Source organism: Humulus lupulus, chromosome 2 (assembly GCF_963169125.1).
Source record: "Humulus lupulus chromosome 2, drHumLupu1.1, whole genome shotgun sequence".
In the NCBI taxonomy this organism is placed as follows: domain Eukaryota; kingdom Viridiplantae; phylum Streptophyta; class Magnoliopsida; order Rosales; family Cannabaceae; genus Humulus; species Humulus lupulus.
The window spans coordinates 148,119,436-148,140,375 of record NC_084794.1 but is presented as its reverse complement, the minus strand read 5'-3'; the positions used below and the strand labels follow the sequence as shown (position 1 = coordinate 148,140,375).

Sequence of the window (20,940 nt, the reverse complement as noted above, 5' to 3'; positions counted from 1 at the left end):
ATTTAAAATGCTACATTGGAAATTAAACAAAGTTATTTCGATCAACAATATAAAAATACAAAAGTAAACCAAATTACTACTCCACATGTCCCTAATTATTGATTACATTACTACTAACAATGATATCTTGATTTTGGTCTTTAGATTTTTGAGATGCTTCACATAGTTGCTATACAAAACAATAAATAAATAAAAAATTTAGATAAACATATACCAACCAGATAATGTTTCATACTGTAAAATTATTAAATTAATTAAGATATATCAACCAGACAACGACGAAGTTGATAGATAATATTATTTGAACCATTTAACCTATCTCTAGATTCAAGGATCTTCGTAACCAAAATATTTTGCAAACCAACAACCATTGTGAGCAAAGTATTTACTTTTGCCACCCCAATCTGTAAAAAATAAATTAATATAAAATTCTAAATTAATTAAAATAATAATAATAAAAAATAATGCATACACATTTTACATGGTCTGGAATTTGAAGGTTCCCTTTGTTTACACCTGATGGTATATTAATGGTCATTGCATCACCATCCACATCAGGTATGACAAAACTCCATGGTGAGATAGGAACATCATGGTCTACCTCATCTACACATACATGGTTTTCATATTCCTATTTTTTAAATAGAAAAAAGAAAAAAGAATTTAGAAAAATAATAATCCAAGTGTTCTAACATAAACATAAAATGAGATCTCAATCATAGACACATATATAGATATGAAGATATTACCTTACAAAAAGAACAATAAGACTCATTATGAAGATAACGTCGAGTTCTACTTTTGAACATTAAAGATGATGATTCCAAACTTTTCATAGAAGATCTATACCAACAAGCGCGAACTAAAAGCAATTTGGACCTAATTCGATTAGGAGACAATGAGTTTTCATAAAAAAATTATCTCTTCTTTCCAACCCTTCCTCCTAAATCCTTAGATCTACTTCTTTTGTTCTTCATCCCCTCCCCCTCTACTCCCATGCGTTTTCTCTCTCCCCCTCTATTTTTTTTCCCACACGATCTTTTTTTCTTCTTCTTTCTCTCCTTCACATGCTCACAAAATCATGGGTGCAATTCTGATTTTTTATGTTTATTTTTTTACTTTGAATGAAGAAGAAGAAGAAGAAGAAGAAGAGAGAGTTTAAGAAATGAGTGTGTATTTATTATGAAACTCTAATTTTTAAAATTTTAAATTAATTCAAAACTTAAAAAGAGAGCTTACATCTTATTGGTTGGAATCACCATTCTTAATAACAAAAAAAAGCAATTTCGAAATTAATGCAAAAAAAAAAAAAATCTATGCAAAAAAAAAAAGAATTTTTACTTGTTGGTAACTTGATGTACCAAGTCACTTACATACCATGTTAGCATATTTGCACATTTACTTAAGTTCCCATGCGTGGGTAATACTCATTGAGAACTTTTCCAATGAGATTTTTGCTATATTATGAATAATTTTCGTGGTGGTTGGTGATCATTATGAATGAATTTTCTTTGTGGCAACATTCAGCAAAAAAAAAAAATCTCACATATTTTGACAATAAGAAAGTGGCAGAATTGGAGAAAAGAATTTTTTTGAAAAGTAAGCAAGTAAGGATAAAGGAGAATTAAATAAGATGGTATGTCATGGCAATTAGGAAAATGATGCATACTTAACGGTAAACCACACTTCAAGGCCGGGAGTGAGACCCACCTAATAAATATAAATGTATGCATGGCCAAAACCACCGGTCAAAGTCAACCATACTATTCCTACTCATCAGTACTATAGGCTACACCATCACCTTCTCAATTTCTTTCTCTCTCTCTCTCTCTCTCTCTCTCTATATATATATATATATATATTATGTGTAGAGGAGCATTTTGCCTCTGCCAGACTCTTTCTTCTGTGTAGATTAGTGTTTGAGAAAAGAGGCATATAATATATTGCATAGCCATTATTATAGCAAAAACTGAGATACATATATATATTTATACATATGTGAAGAATGAGAAGACCTTGTTGTGATAGAGATGGGATGAACAAGGGAGCATGGTCGAAGCACGAAGACCAAAAGCTGATTGATTATATCACAACTCACGGCGAAGGAAGTTGGCGGTCTCTCCCCAAGGCTGCAGGTATAATAGTGATACCATAAAACTGTTAATTAATGAATTTGAAATGATTTCCATAATATATACATGAATAATTTGACGATCGATCAGTTGGGATGTGTAATTGTTCATTCTGATGATTTTATCATTTCACCTAATTTTTAACAAAAAAAGAAACTTTAATTATATAACACTTAATTAATTTGATGCATACATATATGCATGTAATATATATGTTTGATAGGTCTGCACCGGTGTGGCAAAAGTTGCAGGCTAAGATGGATTAACTATCTTAGACCAGACATCAAACGGGGAAACTTTGGCCAAGACGAAGAGGATCTCATTACCAAGCTTCACGCCCTACTTGGCAATCGGTAATAATATTTACAAATATTTATATATATATATAAATAATTGTATATTTTTTTATATTATTTGTCATTCATACAAGTATTATATATACACTTTAGCCCCAGCACGTATATATGTTCTCTGTTGTACTAGGCATACACATACTAGATAATAGTACAATTAATTAGTAGAGTTAGATAATAGTACAAGGGCTTTTATTATTTGCTAAAAAAAAGAAAGTGTGTGCATGGTGGATTGGTAGGTGGTCTCTAATTGCTGGAAGGTTACCAGGGAGGACGGATAACGAGGTGAAGAACTATTGGAATTCACACTTGCGAAAGAAGCTCATAAAATTAGGAATTGATCCAAATAATCATAGGGTCAACCAAAATCACGGTGCTACTCATCCTCAAACTACTCATCATAATGACCATAATGTTATTTCTGGCTCAATCAACGGCCATGGCACGACCTCAGATGCGGCGAGTTGTCTTGAAGAATATGAAACATCTGCAGCTGCCTCTTCTGATCATCATCACCTAAATCTTGATCTTACCATTGCCTTTCCTTTTTCTGATCATTACGAGCATGGTCATGACCATCGGCTTATAGAGATTGAACCACAAAATAACGAGCCCTTCAAGGCAAAGGATAAGATTATGGAAGTTAGTACTAATAATATTTACACTACTTTTCCTACTCTTATCCTTTTTAGATAATTAACTAATCACTCCATAATTAGCTATATATTAAATCAAATGATATGGAATTATTATCTCCGGGGTAGCCAATGCTACCTCTAGAGAAATTAGGAAAAAATAAAGATTTGCTTGGCCACTAAGTACTCTTTTGTTTTGTTTTGTTTTGTTAGTTATTATTTTTTTATGTATAAAATGTATATCTTGAAAACATTATTGGAACATTATCTTTATCCGTCATTATTATCATTTTAGAAGAGCAAAAGAGAATAATTAATGTTGTCTAAACAAGCCCTAGGATTCCCTTAAAAAAAAAATACCCTAGGAAAGCTCTTTTGTATCTAGTTTTGTCTACCTCTTCTTGACCTCCCAGAAACAAGATTATAAATTGGAGAAAGAAAAGGGAAGTACGTACTGGTCATTTTATTGGGTAGGCAGCTTTTTGTATTGTGGATCAGAAAATGATGGTTCGATCGAGATCATCATCAGAAGAATAGTAGATATGAAGTTTGTGCACATGGTGATATATGACAACGACTGATATGTAGATACAAATTATTATTTTCATATATATTATATATGATGCTACTTAATTAGTAGATGTTGAGAAAGAATAAATGTGCTTATATTTTCTTCTAAATTTGAATGATTATATTATATCTAAATCTGGCCAGGAATCCTATCCCGCGTTCGGGCTAAGAAAAATGTATGTATATACATAGGCGACAGATGTAATTTCTCATAAAAAGAGATACTGAAACCGCTTTTAATTTAAGTCATCCAGTTAGAATACATTGTTGATCGGATGGTAGATACTAATTTGAATTGATTAATAATATTTTTAATTATGTATTTTAATTTTTATATTAGTTGTGGCTGGTTTAGGGGTTTAACCGGTTAAATATTGTAATCGACTAGCTAGGTACGTAATAAAGTTAGGTGACTTATTTTGAATTAATTGTTCTGACATGTTTTTATTAAAATATTTAAATTAATGCAAAAGGACTTCATGAAGTAATTTATGCTTATATAAACAAAATCTAGTATTACCAGATATGGCACACATTTCATTTGTGCTACATAACATTACGTACGTGGAGCACAATTGACTACTACAATCTATATAAGATAGCTGTGAAAGCAACTATACATCTTATTTGCAGACGCTGGATATGATGTAACTTGTGACAATATCAATTTTGAGATAAAAAACTCTATATTTTTATCATTTTGATGCAATAGTAGTATTTAAAGAACATAGTTAATGTTGTAAAACATAATATTACCAATGGTTAAAATATAACAAAACAAATTGGGTCGGACAATTGAAAATGTTGAATCTGCCAACAATGTCACCTTCAAAATGGAAATACAATTACTTTACCATTAAACACTATTGTTGTTGTAGGAAAATACATCGAATGTGAAATTGTTATTATTAGAAAATGCAATATTATTGTGATCTAACTATACTATATGGTCCTAATTTATGATTATACTATCACTACACAAAAATAACCCTTCTGTGTCGGTCAAACACGTCAGTCAACGCAGTTGACTCGTGTCGTTAATCGAGAATTAGTATTTGTAGTAGTTGGGCACTGCCACAAATGAAAAGGTATTTGCGTCAGTTGTAACACTGACGATGTTAGTGAAGACCGTTTGAGTCAGTTAGGCACTGACGCTGTTAACGACATCGTTAACATCAGTGCCTAAATAACGCTAATGACAGGTTTGCGTCAGTGAGGCACTGACACAAATGTCTAAGTAAAACACGCATTTTACTTAGACATTTGCATCGGTGCCCCACTAACGCAAACCTGCCATTAGCGTCAGTTAGGCACTGACGCTAACACCATTGCCCCGAATAACGTCCAATCTTCGTCCCCGATAGCCTCATTTGCCCTAATTCTTCAAGAAAAATTTATGTGTGTTTCCTCTCCAAACCAGTGGCGGCTCCAAGATTCTTGACCCATTTTGGTGAGTTTTTCTTCTTTTTCTTTTTTTTTTTCAATTTTAAGGTTAAATTGATTAATTATATATGTTTATGAACCTTATACATAGTTTTTTTTTTTTTAAATTTGTGTAGATTTTTTGTTTTTGAAGATTATTGTTTGAAAACCCAAAAACTTTCTTAGTTTTTTGGGGTTTGCTATTTCAAGAATCCACATTATTCAATTACCACAAGTGCAATTTTATTAATTTTTATGAATTAAAATTAATTTTTGTGATTTTTTTATGAAATAACTATATTTAAGATTTTTTAATTTTTGGTTAGTTTTATATTGATGATTATGTAATTGTTTTAGGTTTAAACCTTGCATTTTAATATTTTTTTAGAATTTTTTTTATTATAATTTCTTTATTTTTTGTTAACTTTTTCAAATTTTTTATTAAATTTAATTTCGGGTTTAATTATGTAAATGGGTATATATATTAGTTTATATATTTTCTATAAGTTCCACTTTATTAATTATTTAGTTTGAATATTTTTAGTAAATTTTTCTGTATATTTTGTTAACTTTTATTTTTTTATTTTGGGTTTAATTGTTTAAAAATGTATATATATTAAATTGTTTATTTTCTTTAAGTTCTATTTTATTATTTATTTAGTTAGTATATTTTTCTTTATGTTTTGTTAACTTTTTCAAAAAAAATTATTTAATTTTGGGTTTAAGTATTTAAATGGGTATATATAATTAAATTTTGTGTTTTCTTTAAGTTTCACTTTATTGTTTATTTAGTTAGAATAATTTTAGTATATTTTGTTAACTTTTTAATTTTTTTGTTTATTGGTATATTTGAATATATTTTTTGTTGATGAATTTGTTGGTGAGATCAAGCTTTGGAGGATTTTATATTGGAGGTAATATTTTTGACATTAATATATAATTAAGATATTGAACTTAGTGGAATGTAGGAATTATAAATTAGTGGAGATAGGTTATGGGACTGTGTACTGCGGTGATATAAGGCTTGAATTATGCATGTTTGCTTGATTAATTTGTTTGTTGTGTTTATGTGATGAATATAGATTCATTTAAATTTTGGAAATGTGATAGAAACAAGAGAAATGTTGCCCATTTTTTTATATTTAGTAATATGAGAATTATGTATGTTTGATTGATTTGTTGAATACTTTAGTGTATATTATGTGTTGTATACATATACATTTTAAATTTGGGAAATGTGATAGAAATAGGGGAAATGCTGCCCAAATTTTTTTGGACATATTGTTTCCTTTATTTACTTGTCAATTAGATAATTCATGAACCTAATTGTTAATGTTTGTTGCTTTGTTTGTTTGATTTTTTGTGTGTGTGAAGTTTGACCATGGATAGAGATTGGATGTCAGCGGATATATCCAACCAAATACCCCATTCCATAACACATAAATATAACTTTATTAAAAAAGCGTTATCCTATCTAATGTAAAAATAAAAGCGGTAAATGATGAATAGTAAAAAAAAAGGCGGGTTAGGAAATTGTTATACTTTCCTTTTACCTCTCTTCCCGTTCTATTCTCTGGACCTAAACCCAAAGCTCTCATTTTTTTCCTCTAATCTAAAAACCCTGTCTCTAAGCTAGTCTCCTCACTCACTCTTCCCCGATCCCTCTCCTTCTCTCTCTCTCTCCTGCTCCCTCAACTACGAAGGCAAGGGGATAGACGAGGCTTCAACCACGGTGGAGGTCGACGGGGCTGACAGATGCTCAGCGGGACTGCCGGAGGCTCGACGACGTGGACTTGGAGACTCGTTGGTGCAGGTAAAGATCTCTCTCTCTCTCGTTCTGTTGGTGGGTGATTTTTTGGGTTATATACTTCGTGGGTTTATTAATTTTTTGTTCTTCATTGTTTTATTTCAATTATTGTACTTTGTTTGTTTGATGTTCTTCTTCTTCTTCTTTTTTTCACTGTTGAGGTAACGAAGTATATATATCATGGGGCTTAATTTTCTTCCTTAATCTTGCTTCATTACCATGATTTGTTTTATGTTGTGTTTGCTTAATTTTTTTTGGTGCTACAACATTGCTATTATCAGTATCCCCTTTAAAATTTCAGCCAACCGAACTGAACAATTGTTGTGGTTAGAAAGCATCAAGATATTGATTTTAAATCTTATATCTACAGAAATGTATTGTGTTTGTTTGTTTTTGGACAGAAAAGTGAATTATTGGATTTTTTTTATTTGCTTTGATCTCTTATTGTTCTTGATATTATAATATTCCTTTTCTTGCTCTCTTTGGCTGTTCAAAGTATGAGAAAATGAAAACTTGGGTTTCATTTCTTTGTTGTTTGTTTTTGGTAAGAAATGAAAATTCAGTGACTGAGGTGATACTTTAATTGCTCCCTGATCCTTTGAAGTAATGACTTATTTATTATTTTTTATTTTTTGAAGAAAAAAGAATTGGAAGCCAAGCTGGTGAATGTAACAGGGGCAGCTAGGCCATGTCGCAAAATAAGGTGAAAATTCATTTTTTCATTAGCTGTTTGATCTGCTTGCTGTTTTTATTTTTCTTAACCTAGTTGGTATTGATGTCTTCAGGTCTGAGCAAGACAAGGAGCCAGAAAAGGAGGTTGTATCTGAAGTTGTGGGTGCTGGCCCATCTGAGGAATCTACATCTGATGGTGTGTAATACACATAGTCTATTAGATTATTCTTTTTCTTGGTTGATATTAAATGACGACAAGTAGGTGTTCTATCAGCGGGTAATAAGTGATTACCATTGTAGGAGTTTGACACTTTAGTGTTATATTTTATTAGTTTTTTTACTGCAGAGATGTTGGTTATTTAGCTCTCCTGTTTATGCATAGTTTAACATATTTTAATTGTCAGCTCCTCAGGAAATAGATGAGTATGAGCTCGTTGATCCTGTTGATATATTGGCTCCTTTGGAGAAGTCTGGATTTTGGGATGGAGTGGTCAGTCTTCTTTCTTCTCTCCGTCAAACTAGTTCAGTTTTTTTTTTTTGGTTGTAGTGATTTAATTTAGGAATATTTGGTATTGATATTCCTGTACTGCTATTAACATCTTGTGCCTTATGTCACAGAAAGCAACCAAGTGGTCAGAACGGAAAGAGGCTGTTGCAGAGCTAACCAAGCTTGCTTCAACAAAAAGAATAGCACCCGGTGATTTCTCAGAAATCTGTCGGACACTAAAAAAGGTACATTGTCTTTTTATGTTTGGGTATTTCGTTTACATCGTTTATACCTCTATCTATTGCCAAGGATCTTTTTAATATTGCATAGTTAAGTGTTCAATCTGCTCCATTAAGTTTTAACTTCATGCTTTATATTCTTACTTCTGTTATAAGTTTATACTTGCTTTTTGAGTTGATGAATAAAAATCATTTAATTCTTTTTCTATACAGCTCATAACAGATGTTAATATCGTTGTAGCAGTCAAGGCAATTCAAGCCATTGGTAATCTTGCTCGGGGTTTAAGAACTAATTTCTCTGCAAGTTCACGCTTCCTATTGCCAGTTTTGCTGGTATGTTCATTTTTTTCTAGCTAAAAAAATAATATTATATCAACTTAAAATGCAAACAGGCTGTTTGAATGTAACCAAGCTGTTCAAGTGTTCATTTTCTTTTTGTCAGCTACGTACAACTGAGTATGGTGGTATTTTTTTTTTGGATTTTGACTTGTACATTCATTTTTCTTATTAATAAAAGTGCACTTAGTCATACGAGTAGATTCTTTTTTAGAAGTTCAAATGATGTTGATTGTAGCTTTGATTTGTATATAAAGTGATTTTTTTATTCAATTTTACTTTTAATATATATTTTGATATGGTTTATCTCAGATTTTTCTTAGAAATAATTTAATAAAGATTGAAGAAGGGATATTGGTTTATTGCATTTATCTAACTCCTTTGATTTATCTCTCTCTCTCTCTCTCTCTCTCTCTTTTCTATAAAGGAAAAATTGAAAGAGAAAAAACCTGCCTCTACTGAGGCACTAAATCAAAGTCTTCAGGCAATGCATACAGCTGGGTGCTTAAGTCTAGCTGACATTGTGGAAGGCAAGTATATCTTTATCCTACGCTGTAGTTCTTTAATTCAGAATATAGTATTGTCATAGGATTCCTTGCTATGTTTTTGGTTTAAGTTTTTTTTTTATTAGAGATTAGATGACAGCTACAAAATATATATTTTATTGCCTTATGTAATAATATGAAGATATTGTCATTTTTTTTTGGTTAGTTTTCACTTTCTTTGCATGCTTATTTGCCCTGTGATGGAAAATTTAATTTTCAGAAGCAGTTTCATGGTTTTGCATTATAAGCCTTGTCTCTCTCTCTCTCTCTATCTCTCTCTCTCTATACATACATACATACATATATATTGCTCTCTCTCTCTCTCTCTACTTTTTCACCAGAAAAAGTATAGGGTAATTTGATGTGCTCTCAGCTTTATTTTGTTTTCATGGGAGTTTTTGATGTTGGTTCTTTGCTAGGCACTTATTTTTGTGAAAGAATTAGCTATGCCTGGAAATGGAGAGAAAGAGTCAAATTTGAGCAAGAAAAACGCTCACAAACTCAATGATTTATAAGGTAATTTCTCAGTTTTTGTTGGAATAAATTAACAAACAGCAAGCCATTTTAGCTTTTGATGTTCATTACTTAATTGGTATAACTAATGAGAATACATGACAAACTTCTATATCTGTCTTTGTTCCTTGCTTTGATTTTGCATTTATGTGATAGATTGCAAAACCTTGTTATGTGCATAGAGGGAATCATATATTTTGAGAATGGTTTATTTATGGTTTTGCATTTTGAGAATGGGATTAGTCAATGAGTAATGATCTTGAAATTATTACCAGGTTGTTGAGCATGGTCTGGGACATCTGCCATTTACAGAAAAATAGGTGGTCACTCCAACTGGTAAGCTGACAGTCAAATGGATTTTTTTAGTTCTTTGCCCCTTTCAGTTTTCTGTTTTCATTTTTAATGGGTTCCTTCAGCTTATATGTGAAAAATTACTTATCATATTGTAACTTTTCCTTCATCTGTTTTCTGCTAGATTATTGTTTAGCCGTATCCATACATAGATATATATATACATAATTTTAGACCTTATGTTATAAGCTACTGCATTCATACATATATATTTGGATATAATTGTAGATTTTCTATCTGTTATAAGCTACTGAATTCATACTTATATAGGTATGTCTCTGTGGTTTGCTTTAGAGGACTTGTAAAATGTTTTTTGATTTCTTATGGAGGACATGTCGATTTTTTTTTAAAGTGCTTTCTTTCTGTATAAATTGGCTGCGTTTTATTTTCCTGTTACTAGCACAAGTTCTCTGTTTTGTATGCTTGATTCTATGAGCACATTCAAGAATTTCCTATATGTATTGAATCTGATTCAAAGTATTGTATTGTAATGTTTATTGGTTTGAAACTTTGTTTGTTTATTTGTTCCATGGCTTAAACACAAACCTTTTCTCAAGCAGAATTTGATAGCTTTCATCAAGTTTGGTGAGGACTGCATACTTTTCTGGGGTGTAAATGATCACAGTGAAAATGGTGTTGAAAAAAAACTTCTGGGTTATTTTTGTTCTACTCCTTTTAGGATTTGCAGCTAATTTGCACACTGCAAAACGCGCTCCTCGGCCTAGGCCTCGCCGGATTCTCTTAGATACAGATGTTGATACGGATGATTTCTTTGCTCTGCTCTACCTCTTAAAGCTTAACAGATCAGAGTTTGAGTTAGAGGTAATTTAAGTCTTCTTTTGGTAACAATAATCTTTTAAGTCTTCATGATTTGTCTATTACAAAGTTGAATATAGTATATCCAACTCAATTTTAGCCACTTAAAGGTTGGACAGCAGCACAAATATGAAAAAGTACATCTTTTTTCCCTTTCTATATTGATTAAATGAGTAAATTACGAGTAGATTATTTCATATTGACAGTTACGTATTTTAATCCTTGATAACAAGTCATTGAGTTTTCTTTCTTTTCTTTTTTTTTCGTTTTCTTCTGGTATTGATGATGGTAAGTAGTAAAATAAAAAACCCTGCTTTTTTCTGGACCTTAATCTCTCAAATATTTGGTCCTACTAATATTTATGTATATATGGTCAAAGGATAAAAGAACTCTTGGCCTTAGGACCATAATGTCGGATCAAATAATTCAATGCTGGCAGTTAACTTGGTCCTAGTGTTTTACCAATTACTATAATAACATCTTTTACTTTTAAAAGCTTCTTGCTTTGCTTTTTCTAACTTTAGCTCCCAAAGTCTCCAATTTTTTGAGCTCTCTTAATTCTCATTAAAAAATCTCTCTCCTCAAAAGCTAATTTATTTTCGAACCATATATAGTACATAACCAACTTACAACATAGTGACACATAAGAATTTTCTTTTTCTTTTTTATTAGGGTGTGACTGTCAACACAAATGCCTGTTATGCTTATTCTATGTATATATAAACTTTTATTTTCACTGATCTGCTATGCTTATTCTATGTATGATAAAAGAGATGTTTGCTTGAGTTGAGTTGAGTTGCTTATTTAAACTTTATATGCTTATAGGTGGAAACTAGCTTAAGTCTTATGTTTTTAATAATAAAAAGACTATTTTTTTACAATGTGCAGGTGTATTGAGATGATTTCTTTGGAGTAATCTTGACAACATTTGTAGTTGAGGCCTTTATAATGGAAGAATGTATTTCACTAATTTTTGTATACATTTCTTGTTTTGTATTTAGTGATAAAGGAATCTGAATTGGGCATAAATTATGTTGTAAGATGATTTCTTAAGCCTAGACTAGTAGACTAAATATTGTAATTACATTTGAGTAATTAATAAAAATCTATTTATGTTACCTTATTTGGCTTCAATTTTCATATTTGTTTTCCTAGTTTTGTAAGTAAAAAAAGATTATGTTTCTCTAAGCTAATATAACACATGTGTTATACTAAAGTGTAGTATAACACAAAAAATGTGTTATACTAAAGTGTAGTATAACACAAAAAAAGTGTTATATAATCGACTATAAATAACATAATTAAACACTTATCTATATATTAAAATAACACAGAAATTGTGTTATCGTTGACAGTACAATAACACATCTGTATAACACTGATAAAGTGTTATGTAAAGTACCCTGACCTACGATAACATAGTCTGTCTTAACACATCAGAAAGTGTTATCGTAGGTTTTGATAACACATTTTTGGTGTTATGAAAAGCATTTTTTCTTGTAGTGATAGGTTATCAATGAAATATTGGAATAGAGTTGAGTTTTTCTTATAATTTTCTGCAAGGAATACTCAATCTCCTAATAGTATTCCTTGTCCTTGTATTAAGTGTGGTAACGTTGTCAGGATGACAATTGTTAAAATAAAAGATCACTTATTTAGGAACGGAATTGACAAAAGTTATAAAGTGTGGTTTTTGCACGGAGAAATAATGAAAGTCACTGGTGAGGGACCATCTAAGAATAATAAGTATTTTGATGTGGATTATGAAGTTGATGATATTGCAAAAATGATTGATGATGCTAAGAAACTCATTTTCCCTAAGTGTACAAGGTTCACTAAATTATCAGCACTGCTTAGGATGTATAACTTAAAAGCCAAACATGGGTGGAGTGATAAGAGAATGACAAATTTTTTATCATTTTTAGGAGATTTATTACCAGAAGGTAATGAAATGTCGTCTTCATTTTATGAGGCAAATAAGACATTGTGTTCGTTAGGCATGCAATATGAAAAAAAATACATGCTTGTCCTAACGATTGCATCTTATATCGAAAGAGATTTGTTGATGCAATTGCATGTCTGACATGTGGTGAGTCTAGATGGAAAAAGAGACAAAACTTTGATGTAGTTAGAAAGGTGTACCTGTGTAACGACCCAAAATTAATAATAAGGCTTAAGGGCCTTGATTAGTGTGTCGGGAGGGCATAATTGGTTTATGTGTGATTTAAATGATTAAATGCATGATTATGTGATAAGCATGCTTATATGATTATATGGATATATGAGATGTATGACTACGAGTATTAGTATGCATATAGGCCCTGTTTAGATTATAGGGACATATTTGTAATTTTGGCCTGTTGAGGGCATAAATGTATTTATTTGCGATAAATTGTTTAGACCACATTATTATGTGGATATATTTGCAGCTGGTGGCTCGAGGCGATCCTAGTGAGCGGTTTAGCGTTACAGTCACGGTGAGGATTTATACCCGGCTCGGGGGAGCCTGGGGTATTTCTGGGAATTCGGGAAATATATTGGAGATTGTAGGCATTGGGGAAAATAATTGGTGATTAATTAGATGACGGGATTTACGTGGTAAATGTTAGGGACACTTGAGGAATTAGCGGGAATTGGGAACAAATGAACAAAATGCCCTTAGAGTGATTAAAAGGCTTGGATTTAATTAGGAGGGCAAAAGGGTCTTTTGGGAGTATTAGTGGATATACTTGATATATTTCTGATGTTCCTCTCTAAAGCATAAGGAAAGTTGTAGAAACTGAAAGAAAAGAAAAGAAGAAGGGAAAACAGAACACTTAATTTACCTCTTTCTCTCCCACACGGTTTGCCCTATTCCTCACCATTTCTTGTGGATTTTGGAGATGGAAACTAGGGAAAGTCTAGGCAAGGTCTTGGGACTTTGATACTTGGAGTGGCTAGAAGTTCAATTGGATTTTGTTCAAGTTAAGGTAAGGTTTAAGAGTTTGGTCTGAGTTTTCTGAGTTTGATGAAGTTGATTCTGATTTTGAGTTTTGGGTGGAAATCAAGGGGCTTGAGCTTGGAGATTTGAGGAACTAAAGGCTGGAAGGGCATAAAAGACAACCTAAGGTCGAATTCCCTCAGCTAAGGTAACCAATTCTAACTTTGAAGTTCTGGGTTTCTGGTTTTCTGATGATGTTCTTAAGCTTTTGAGTTCAAGTTTGGTTTATGAGCTTGATGATGCATGTGGTCAAGTTTTGATGTTGTTAGGACATGTTGGGTGAGATATAGTGGATGGTAGGCTCAATTTGGAGTTTAGTTGATATTTGAAGTGGGTTTATGGAACTTTGGCTCGGGGAAATTCGAAGGAAAAACCCAAAAGGTTGCATGTTGCTGTTTGTAGCGCTAGCATTGGAGCGCTAGAGCGCTATGCTTGGTTTCTGGGGGTGTGTTTTTCTTTGTCTGTAGTGCTGTAGCACCCACCTAGTGGCGTTGTAGCGCTACCCTGCCTCCAGAAATGGGTTTTGGGTATTTTTTTTAGGGTTTTTGCTTGGGGGCTCGGGGTTCGATTCCACCACCCTATTTGGTGGAATTGGGCTTCGCGAGAGCTTGGGGTTGGTCCCGAAGTTGGGTTACGAAATTGAGATTTAATGATGGTTCTATTTTACAGTTGTGACTAGGTGTACGCTAGGGCTCGGACGGGATCATGCTCGAGGGTCATTTTCATTAACCAAAGCAATCAGAATCAAAGGTAAGAAACTACACCCGGTTATGTGGTTATGTTGGGACTAAGAGTTCCCTATCCTTGTATGTGATTTCATAAGATGGTATTATGCCATGGGGACATGTGATAAACGACCTAAGAGTGCCGAAGTCATTATTTGCGTACAGGACGCAGCTTGGCCATTGGTAGCTGAGGTTAAGTATATAATCACTGAGCTCGACCTAAGCGAGCCGGAGTCAGTGGGACAATCAGAGGGTGCGGCCTAAGGGCGTCGACCATGGATATTGTGTTATATGTTTATTATTATGAATCTAATGATTATGGCATGTGTTATTATCTGGATGATTGATTATTGGTTTGCAAATTGATATCGTTGATTATGTGAGCAATGTGACTTGCTGAGTATTTGTTTGGTGATCTGTGAATTATCTGACTGTTGATTGTCGCTTATGCTATGCATTATGGTTTTCTTGGTGGGCCTTGACTCACGGGTGCTACGTGGTGTAGGTAAGGGCAAGGGCAAGGGCAAGGTGGATCAATCCTGAGTTGGAGAACTCTGGGGCTGAATGTACATAGTCAGCTGATCGGGCTTCACGCCCGAGGGATGGTACATGGACAGGAGAACCTAAAGTGTCTATTTTGCCATTAGAGTGGCCTGTGGTTATATATAAACTTTGAAATTTTGTAAACTATCCTTTAAAACATATTTCGGGATCCCATGTATTAAATGTTTATTTTAATGAGAAATTTCTTATTTATGACCAAAATCTTTTAACCCTAACCTAATTACGACTTTAGGGTCACAGTTTCCACTATACAACTTGATTAGCAAGTTTTGCACTTTTATAATCACGCAGTGTAACGGCCTTGGTTATCCAAGGTGTTACACCCTGCAAAAGGTTTTATGGTTTCCATCACTGATACCTCGTTTTGTTAGGTTGTAATGAAATGATGATCATGCTAAAAATTTAATTTGGCATGCCAAAGATAGAGTAAAGGATGTTAAGCTGAGACATCCAGCTGATTCTCCAGCTTGGAAAACAGTGGATGTGAAATGGCCTGAGTTCGACAATGAACCAAGGAGTATTCATTTGGGTCTTTCTGCCAACGGAAGTAACCCACACACTTCCCTTAGAGTAAATATAGTTGTTGGCATGTAATGCTAGTAATCTATAATTTACCGCCATGGTTGTGTATGAAGAGGAAGTTTACCATGTTGACCTTGTTGATATCGGGTCCTAAATAACCTAGAAATTATATTGATGTATATCTAGCTCCTTTAAATGACGATTTAAGCACACTGTGGTATGAGGGAGTTAATTCTTACTATGCTTATAGGAAAGAAAATTTCAATCTTAAAGCAGTGTTGTTGTGGACTATTAATGATTTTAAAACCTTAGGTAGTCTTTCTGGATTTAGGGTGAAAGGGTATAAGACATGTTCCATTTGTGAAGAGGAGACTCGTTCTGAATATTTAAAACACTCTAGAAAGATTTGTTATATGGGACACTAAATGTTCTTACCTGAAGAACATGAATTTCGAAGTTGGACATATGTCTTCAATGGTAAACCTGAATTTGGAAAGGCTCCACCACATTTACTTGGAAGTCCAATGCAAGTTCCGTAAGCCTAGAGATTATACAAATAAGAGAAAAAAGTGTTAGACGTAAAAAAAACAAAGGAGGTTGTAGATGGTGCAATAGGATGTTGGAAGAAGAAATCTATTTTTTTAGCTTGAATACTGGGAGCATTTGGTTTTGCGGCATAACTTGGATGTGATGCTTATTGAGAAAAACGTGTCGAATAGCTTCAATAGTACATTGCTGAATATTCTTAGTTGGAGTAAAGATGTAATTAAAGCTTGGTTTGATTTAAAAGTAATGGGTATACGTAAAAAGTTACAACCAGAGATTAGTGAGAGACGAACATATTTACCACCTGCATGTTATACCCTGTCTAAAGAAGGAAAAACAAATGGTATGTCATTCTTTGTCGAATGTGAAAGTACCAGAAGGTTATTCTTCAAATATTTCTTCATTGGTAGATATGAAAATTTTGAATTTAGATGGAATGAATTCTCATGATCACCATACACTTGAACATCTTCTACCAGTAGCTATCACCATACCGAACTATGCTTATTCTTTAAATCTATTTGTTGCAAAGTGGTAGATGTATCAAAGTTGGACAATCTCCAAACAAATCTTGTGCTAACTTTGTGTGAGTTGGAGCAGTATTTCCCACAATTATTTTTTGACATAATGATTCATTTAATAGTTCATTTGGTGAGAAAGGTAAAATTATGTGGACCAGTATACTTGAGATGGATGTACCCATTTGAATAGTATATGAAGACTTTAAAAGGTTAAGTTAGAAATAGAAGTAGACCTAAGGGTTGCATAGTTGAATCCTCTATCGTTGAAGAAGCAATGGAATTATGCTTAGAATACTTATCAGGTGTTGCGATCATTGGACTGTCTTCTCCTAAAATTGTGTTTGAAATCAGGAAAGGTGGTAGAGGTGGTGTTTTTTTTAAGTAAATAAACCTGATAGAGATGAAGCACATCTGCTAGTCTTACAAAATATTGATGACGTTCAACCATACATTGAGTAAGTTCCTATACATATGCATGGTCAATCTTATTTTGCTTTTTCATTATATTGTTAATTAATGTAGTTAATTTGTTGATATAAATGGTTTTTCTTGAAGAGAACATTTCAATTGGATCAAGACTGCTTATCCTAATAAGTCTCGAAATAAAAAATGGGTACAAGATGAACATTATCGAAATTTCAGTATTTGGTTAGAGAATGAGGTAAAATACTTGTGTTGTTCTTGTTTGAGTTTATTGTATTTTAACTTGCTATATTTTGATAGACTTGGTTTTACGTTTTCTTTTCTAAATTTTGAATAACACCACAAAAAAAGTATCTGAAACACTAAAATGGATAGCACGAGGTCTTTCAATGAGTGTAATTAAGTATCAATGTTATTATATTAACGGTACTCAATTTAACACCAAGGACTGTGATAATATTATAAAGACACAAAATAGTGGTTTTACTATTATTGTCTAGATTTTTCAAATATCTAGCTCCAAAGATAAAAATCCTATACAATATGATATGACATTTTATGAGGTGATCAAAGAAATTTGGGAACTAGATTATGTGACTTTTTCGAATTCCTCTCTTCTTGTGTGATTGGGTGAAAAGTGACAACGGGTCAAAACATATGAGTTAGGATTCACACTGGTATACTTAAACCGAATACGACATAAATCTTACTGCTTTATAATGGCGTCACATCCCAAGCAAGTATTTTATGTGAGTGATCCAGTAGATGCTCGTTGGTCAATTGTCCTAACAAGTCAACCAAAAGATTATCTACTCAAAGAGTCTGAGAGCGATGATATTTTACTTGAACAAGAAACATTTACAATTGCTTCACCACCTATTGATGTCACCATTGATAATGATGGTTACTATATACGCAAGAATGGTGAAGGGTTGTGGGTAGATAATTAAATGTATATATTGATTTTGTTATTTTGTTTTTATGCATTTTGTGAGTTTTATATCATATACTATATACTTGAGCATGGTGAAGATTTAAGTACACTAATATATACGATTTTTGTTCATTTAACTGCAGATTTATTGATTATGGATCCACCATAGGATGAAGAGGGTGATCCTTTTGTTGATGATGATGGTAATGGTCTTGAGGGGGTCAATCCTACCGCACCAACAAATACACAAGATAAAAAGTATAGGGGCAAAAATATTTGTAGTGAGGTATTCAAAGCAAGAAGTGAGGGTCACAATTATGAGGTCGAGTACAATCACTTTGGTCAAGCGATAGGAAAAGGGTGGACCAAGATGAACAACATCATTGATCTTCTATCACGTACAACCCTTCCTTTAAATGTCGACAATTAGAAACAAATATCGAAGGATAAAAAAGAAACTATATGGGGTCAAATCCAGGTAAGCGTTAATATTAACTATTAAATCTATTGAAAAAAGTTTAAAATTTTATTGTTAATTTTGTGCAGGGTACGTTCAAACTACCAAATTTTGCTAAAACAGACGTTCTCAAGGAAGCAGGAAAGACATGGAGAAACAAGAAAACAAGACTAACAAAAGATTTTGTTTATGTATATAAGAAGGTAGCTCCTGAGCTTTTTTCCAAAGAGCTATCAGACTACATCGAGTATTACAATCCTGAAGATTGGAAAAAATTTATTACAAAAAGACTAATCCCAAAGTGGGAAGAGATGAGGAAAATAAAACAAGATGCTCGAGCTCAAAACAGGTATCCACATCACTCAGGACGTGGTGGTTATGCACTAGTTGAGCAAAAAATTGAGCAGGAGTTGGGTCATGAGTTGACTGAATGTGACAAATCTGAGATGTGGACACAAGCACGGATGAACAAGAAAGGAGAAGTTGTTGATGAAGAAGCTCAAGAAGTGGTGAAGAGGATTGTAAGTGTTCTTTGACTTTTCTTTTATTAATTTCAATGATTAACGTATGTGTTAAATTCTAGATGATTTAATAGTTTTATGTATATAGGCAGAATACAAACAAAAAGTAGCAGATGGCGAGTTGGTGGAGAAAGGTTCAAACGATATACTAACTATGACATTAGGCACTCCAAAGCATGGGGGACGTGTTAGGGGGGTCGGTGGGCATGTCGTTCCCTGTGCAGTTTTTCACAGCCCACCGCCAAGATGATTCAACCATAAACAACAAGGTTTGGAAGATGCTCGTTGTAAAGACCTTGAAGAGAAATGGGGTCAATCTAAAGAAATGACACGTCAATAGGAGGAAAAGTTAAACCAATAGATAGCGCATGTTCAATCTTGTAATGACCCACTACTCTAGACTATTTGGACCATTAACGAAACTATACATAAAATCCTTAAAAGAACTTACATTTGCGAAAATACCATAATTTTATTAAGTAACTTATAAAAAAATAAGAGTTACTTACAAAGTAAATACCAAAACGGATATGAGATCCCATTGTCTTTAAAACAAAAACATAATTTAAAGTAATAAAACATTACATAATTAGTGCGGAAAATACATATAAAAAGACATAAAACCGAAACTACATCCTCGAATCGAATAACGCTCGGCCCCTTGACTCCATTCATCATCGATACACATCCTCCAAGCGTCACGAATCTTACCGCCTCTAAGCTTATTTTCCTGCACATAAACAGAAAGGAGTGAGCCTAATGCCCAGCAAGGAAAAATCTAACACAAAGTCATATACATAATTTCATAAAAACATAAAGACTTACATAATACATATAACATACACTTATTATAATGGCCATTATTCTTGGGGTCCCATAGACTAAACAAGCATATGCCCATGGAATTAGTGGGGTCCTACTAGCTAAGTAGGTCATATGCCCATAACCCATTTGGGGTCTTGTTAGCCATATGGGTCATATGCCCAAGCCTACAAACATACATACATATCATAACACATTTAATAACATAAAACATATAGATAACATAAGCACATAACATATTGATTCTAGCCTATTTTCCTTACCAAAGTTACCGGGATAAAATGGACTGGGTTGGGACTATTTGGAACACTCCTAAAACCAATAATGAACAAGAGTGAGTCTAAAGAAAGGAGATGAAATGAAAGAGAATAGGAAGACTAAACCATTAAAAGAAAATATGCTTACCACAACTTAAGTGCTTAAGAACTTGGATTCCCTAACCAAAATAAGAATGAGGTTAGGAAATTGAGTAGAAGACTAAGAGAAAGGAAACATATTACAGAAAGGAACTAGAGTTTTGGTTACCTCAAAGATTTGCAAGATCAATCTAACCTCCACCGAAATACTATAGAACTCACTTCCCAAAGTGTTTGATAAGCTTATGATGTTTAAGCTTATAGTTTTTCCCCAAACCAGGTGTTTACACTCTCACACTCACTTAACACTAGCAGCTTCTGAACTTAGAGCAAATGGTGAATAATGGCTGGGTACTAGGTTCTATTTATAGAGTTTGGGAATGAAAATATCTTGATTTTACTTGAATAAAAATAATGGCTTTTTAGGTGAAAATCATTTGAATAATCGTTCAGCAGAGGCTGAAGACTCGTTCAAAAGATGCTGGACTGTTGAAGGAGTTTGAATGGCTGAAAGGAAATGAATTCAAAAACATTTGAAAACATACTGGAGGAGGCGATATATCGCCTGGACCTTTGTTCCCGAGGCGACCGTGCATCGATTCGTGTTTTCCGTATCTACGTGCTGCGATATATCGCCCCCTATAGCTGCGATATATCGGCATACGCTGAATATTTAAACACGAATTTACAC

At 33.1% G+C, this 20,940-nt stretch overlaps 1 protein-coding gene across 1 annotated transcript; it reads left to right on the top strand.

Moving 5' to 3' along the window:
- Positions 1–1,859: 1,859 nt before the first annotated feature.
- LOC133818611 (transcription factor MYB8-like) lies at positions 1,860–4,018 on the top strand. The gene is made up of 3 exons (XM_062251599.1): positions 1,860–2,135; positions 2,356–2,485; positions 2,725–4,018. The coding sequence occupies exons 1-3, from the start codon at positions 2,006–2,008 to the stop codon at positions 3,179–3,181; spliced, it is 717 nt and encodes a 238-aa protein (XP_062107583.1). The 5' UTR covers positions 1,860–2,005; the 3' UTR covers positions 3,182–4,018.
- Positions 4,019–20,940: the final 16,922 nt, after the last annotated feature.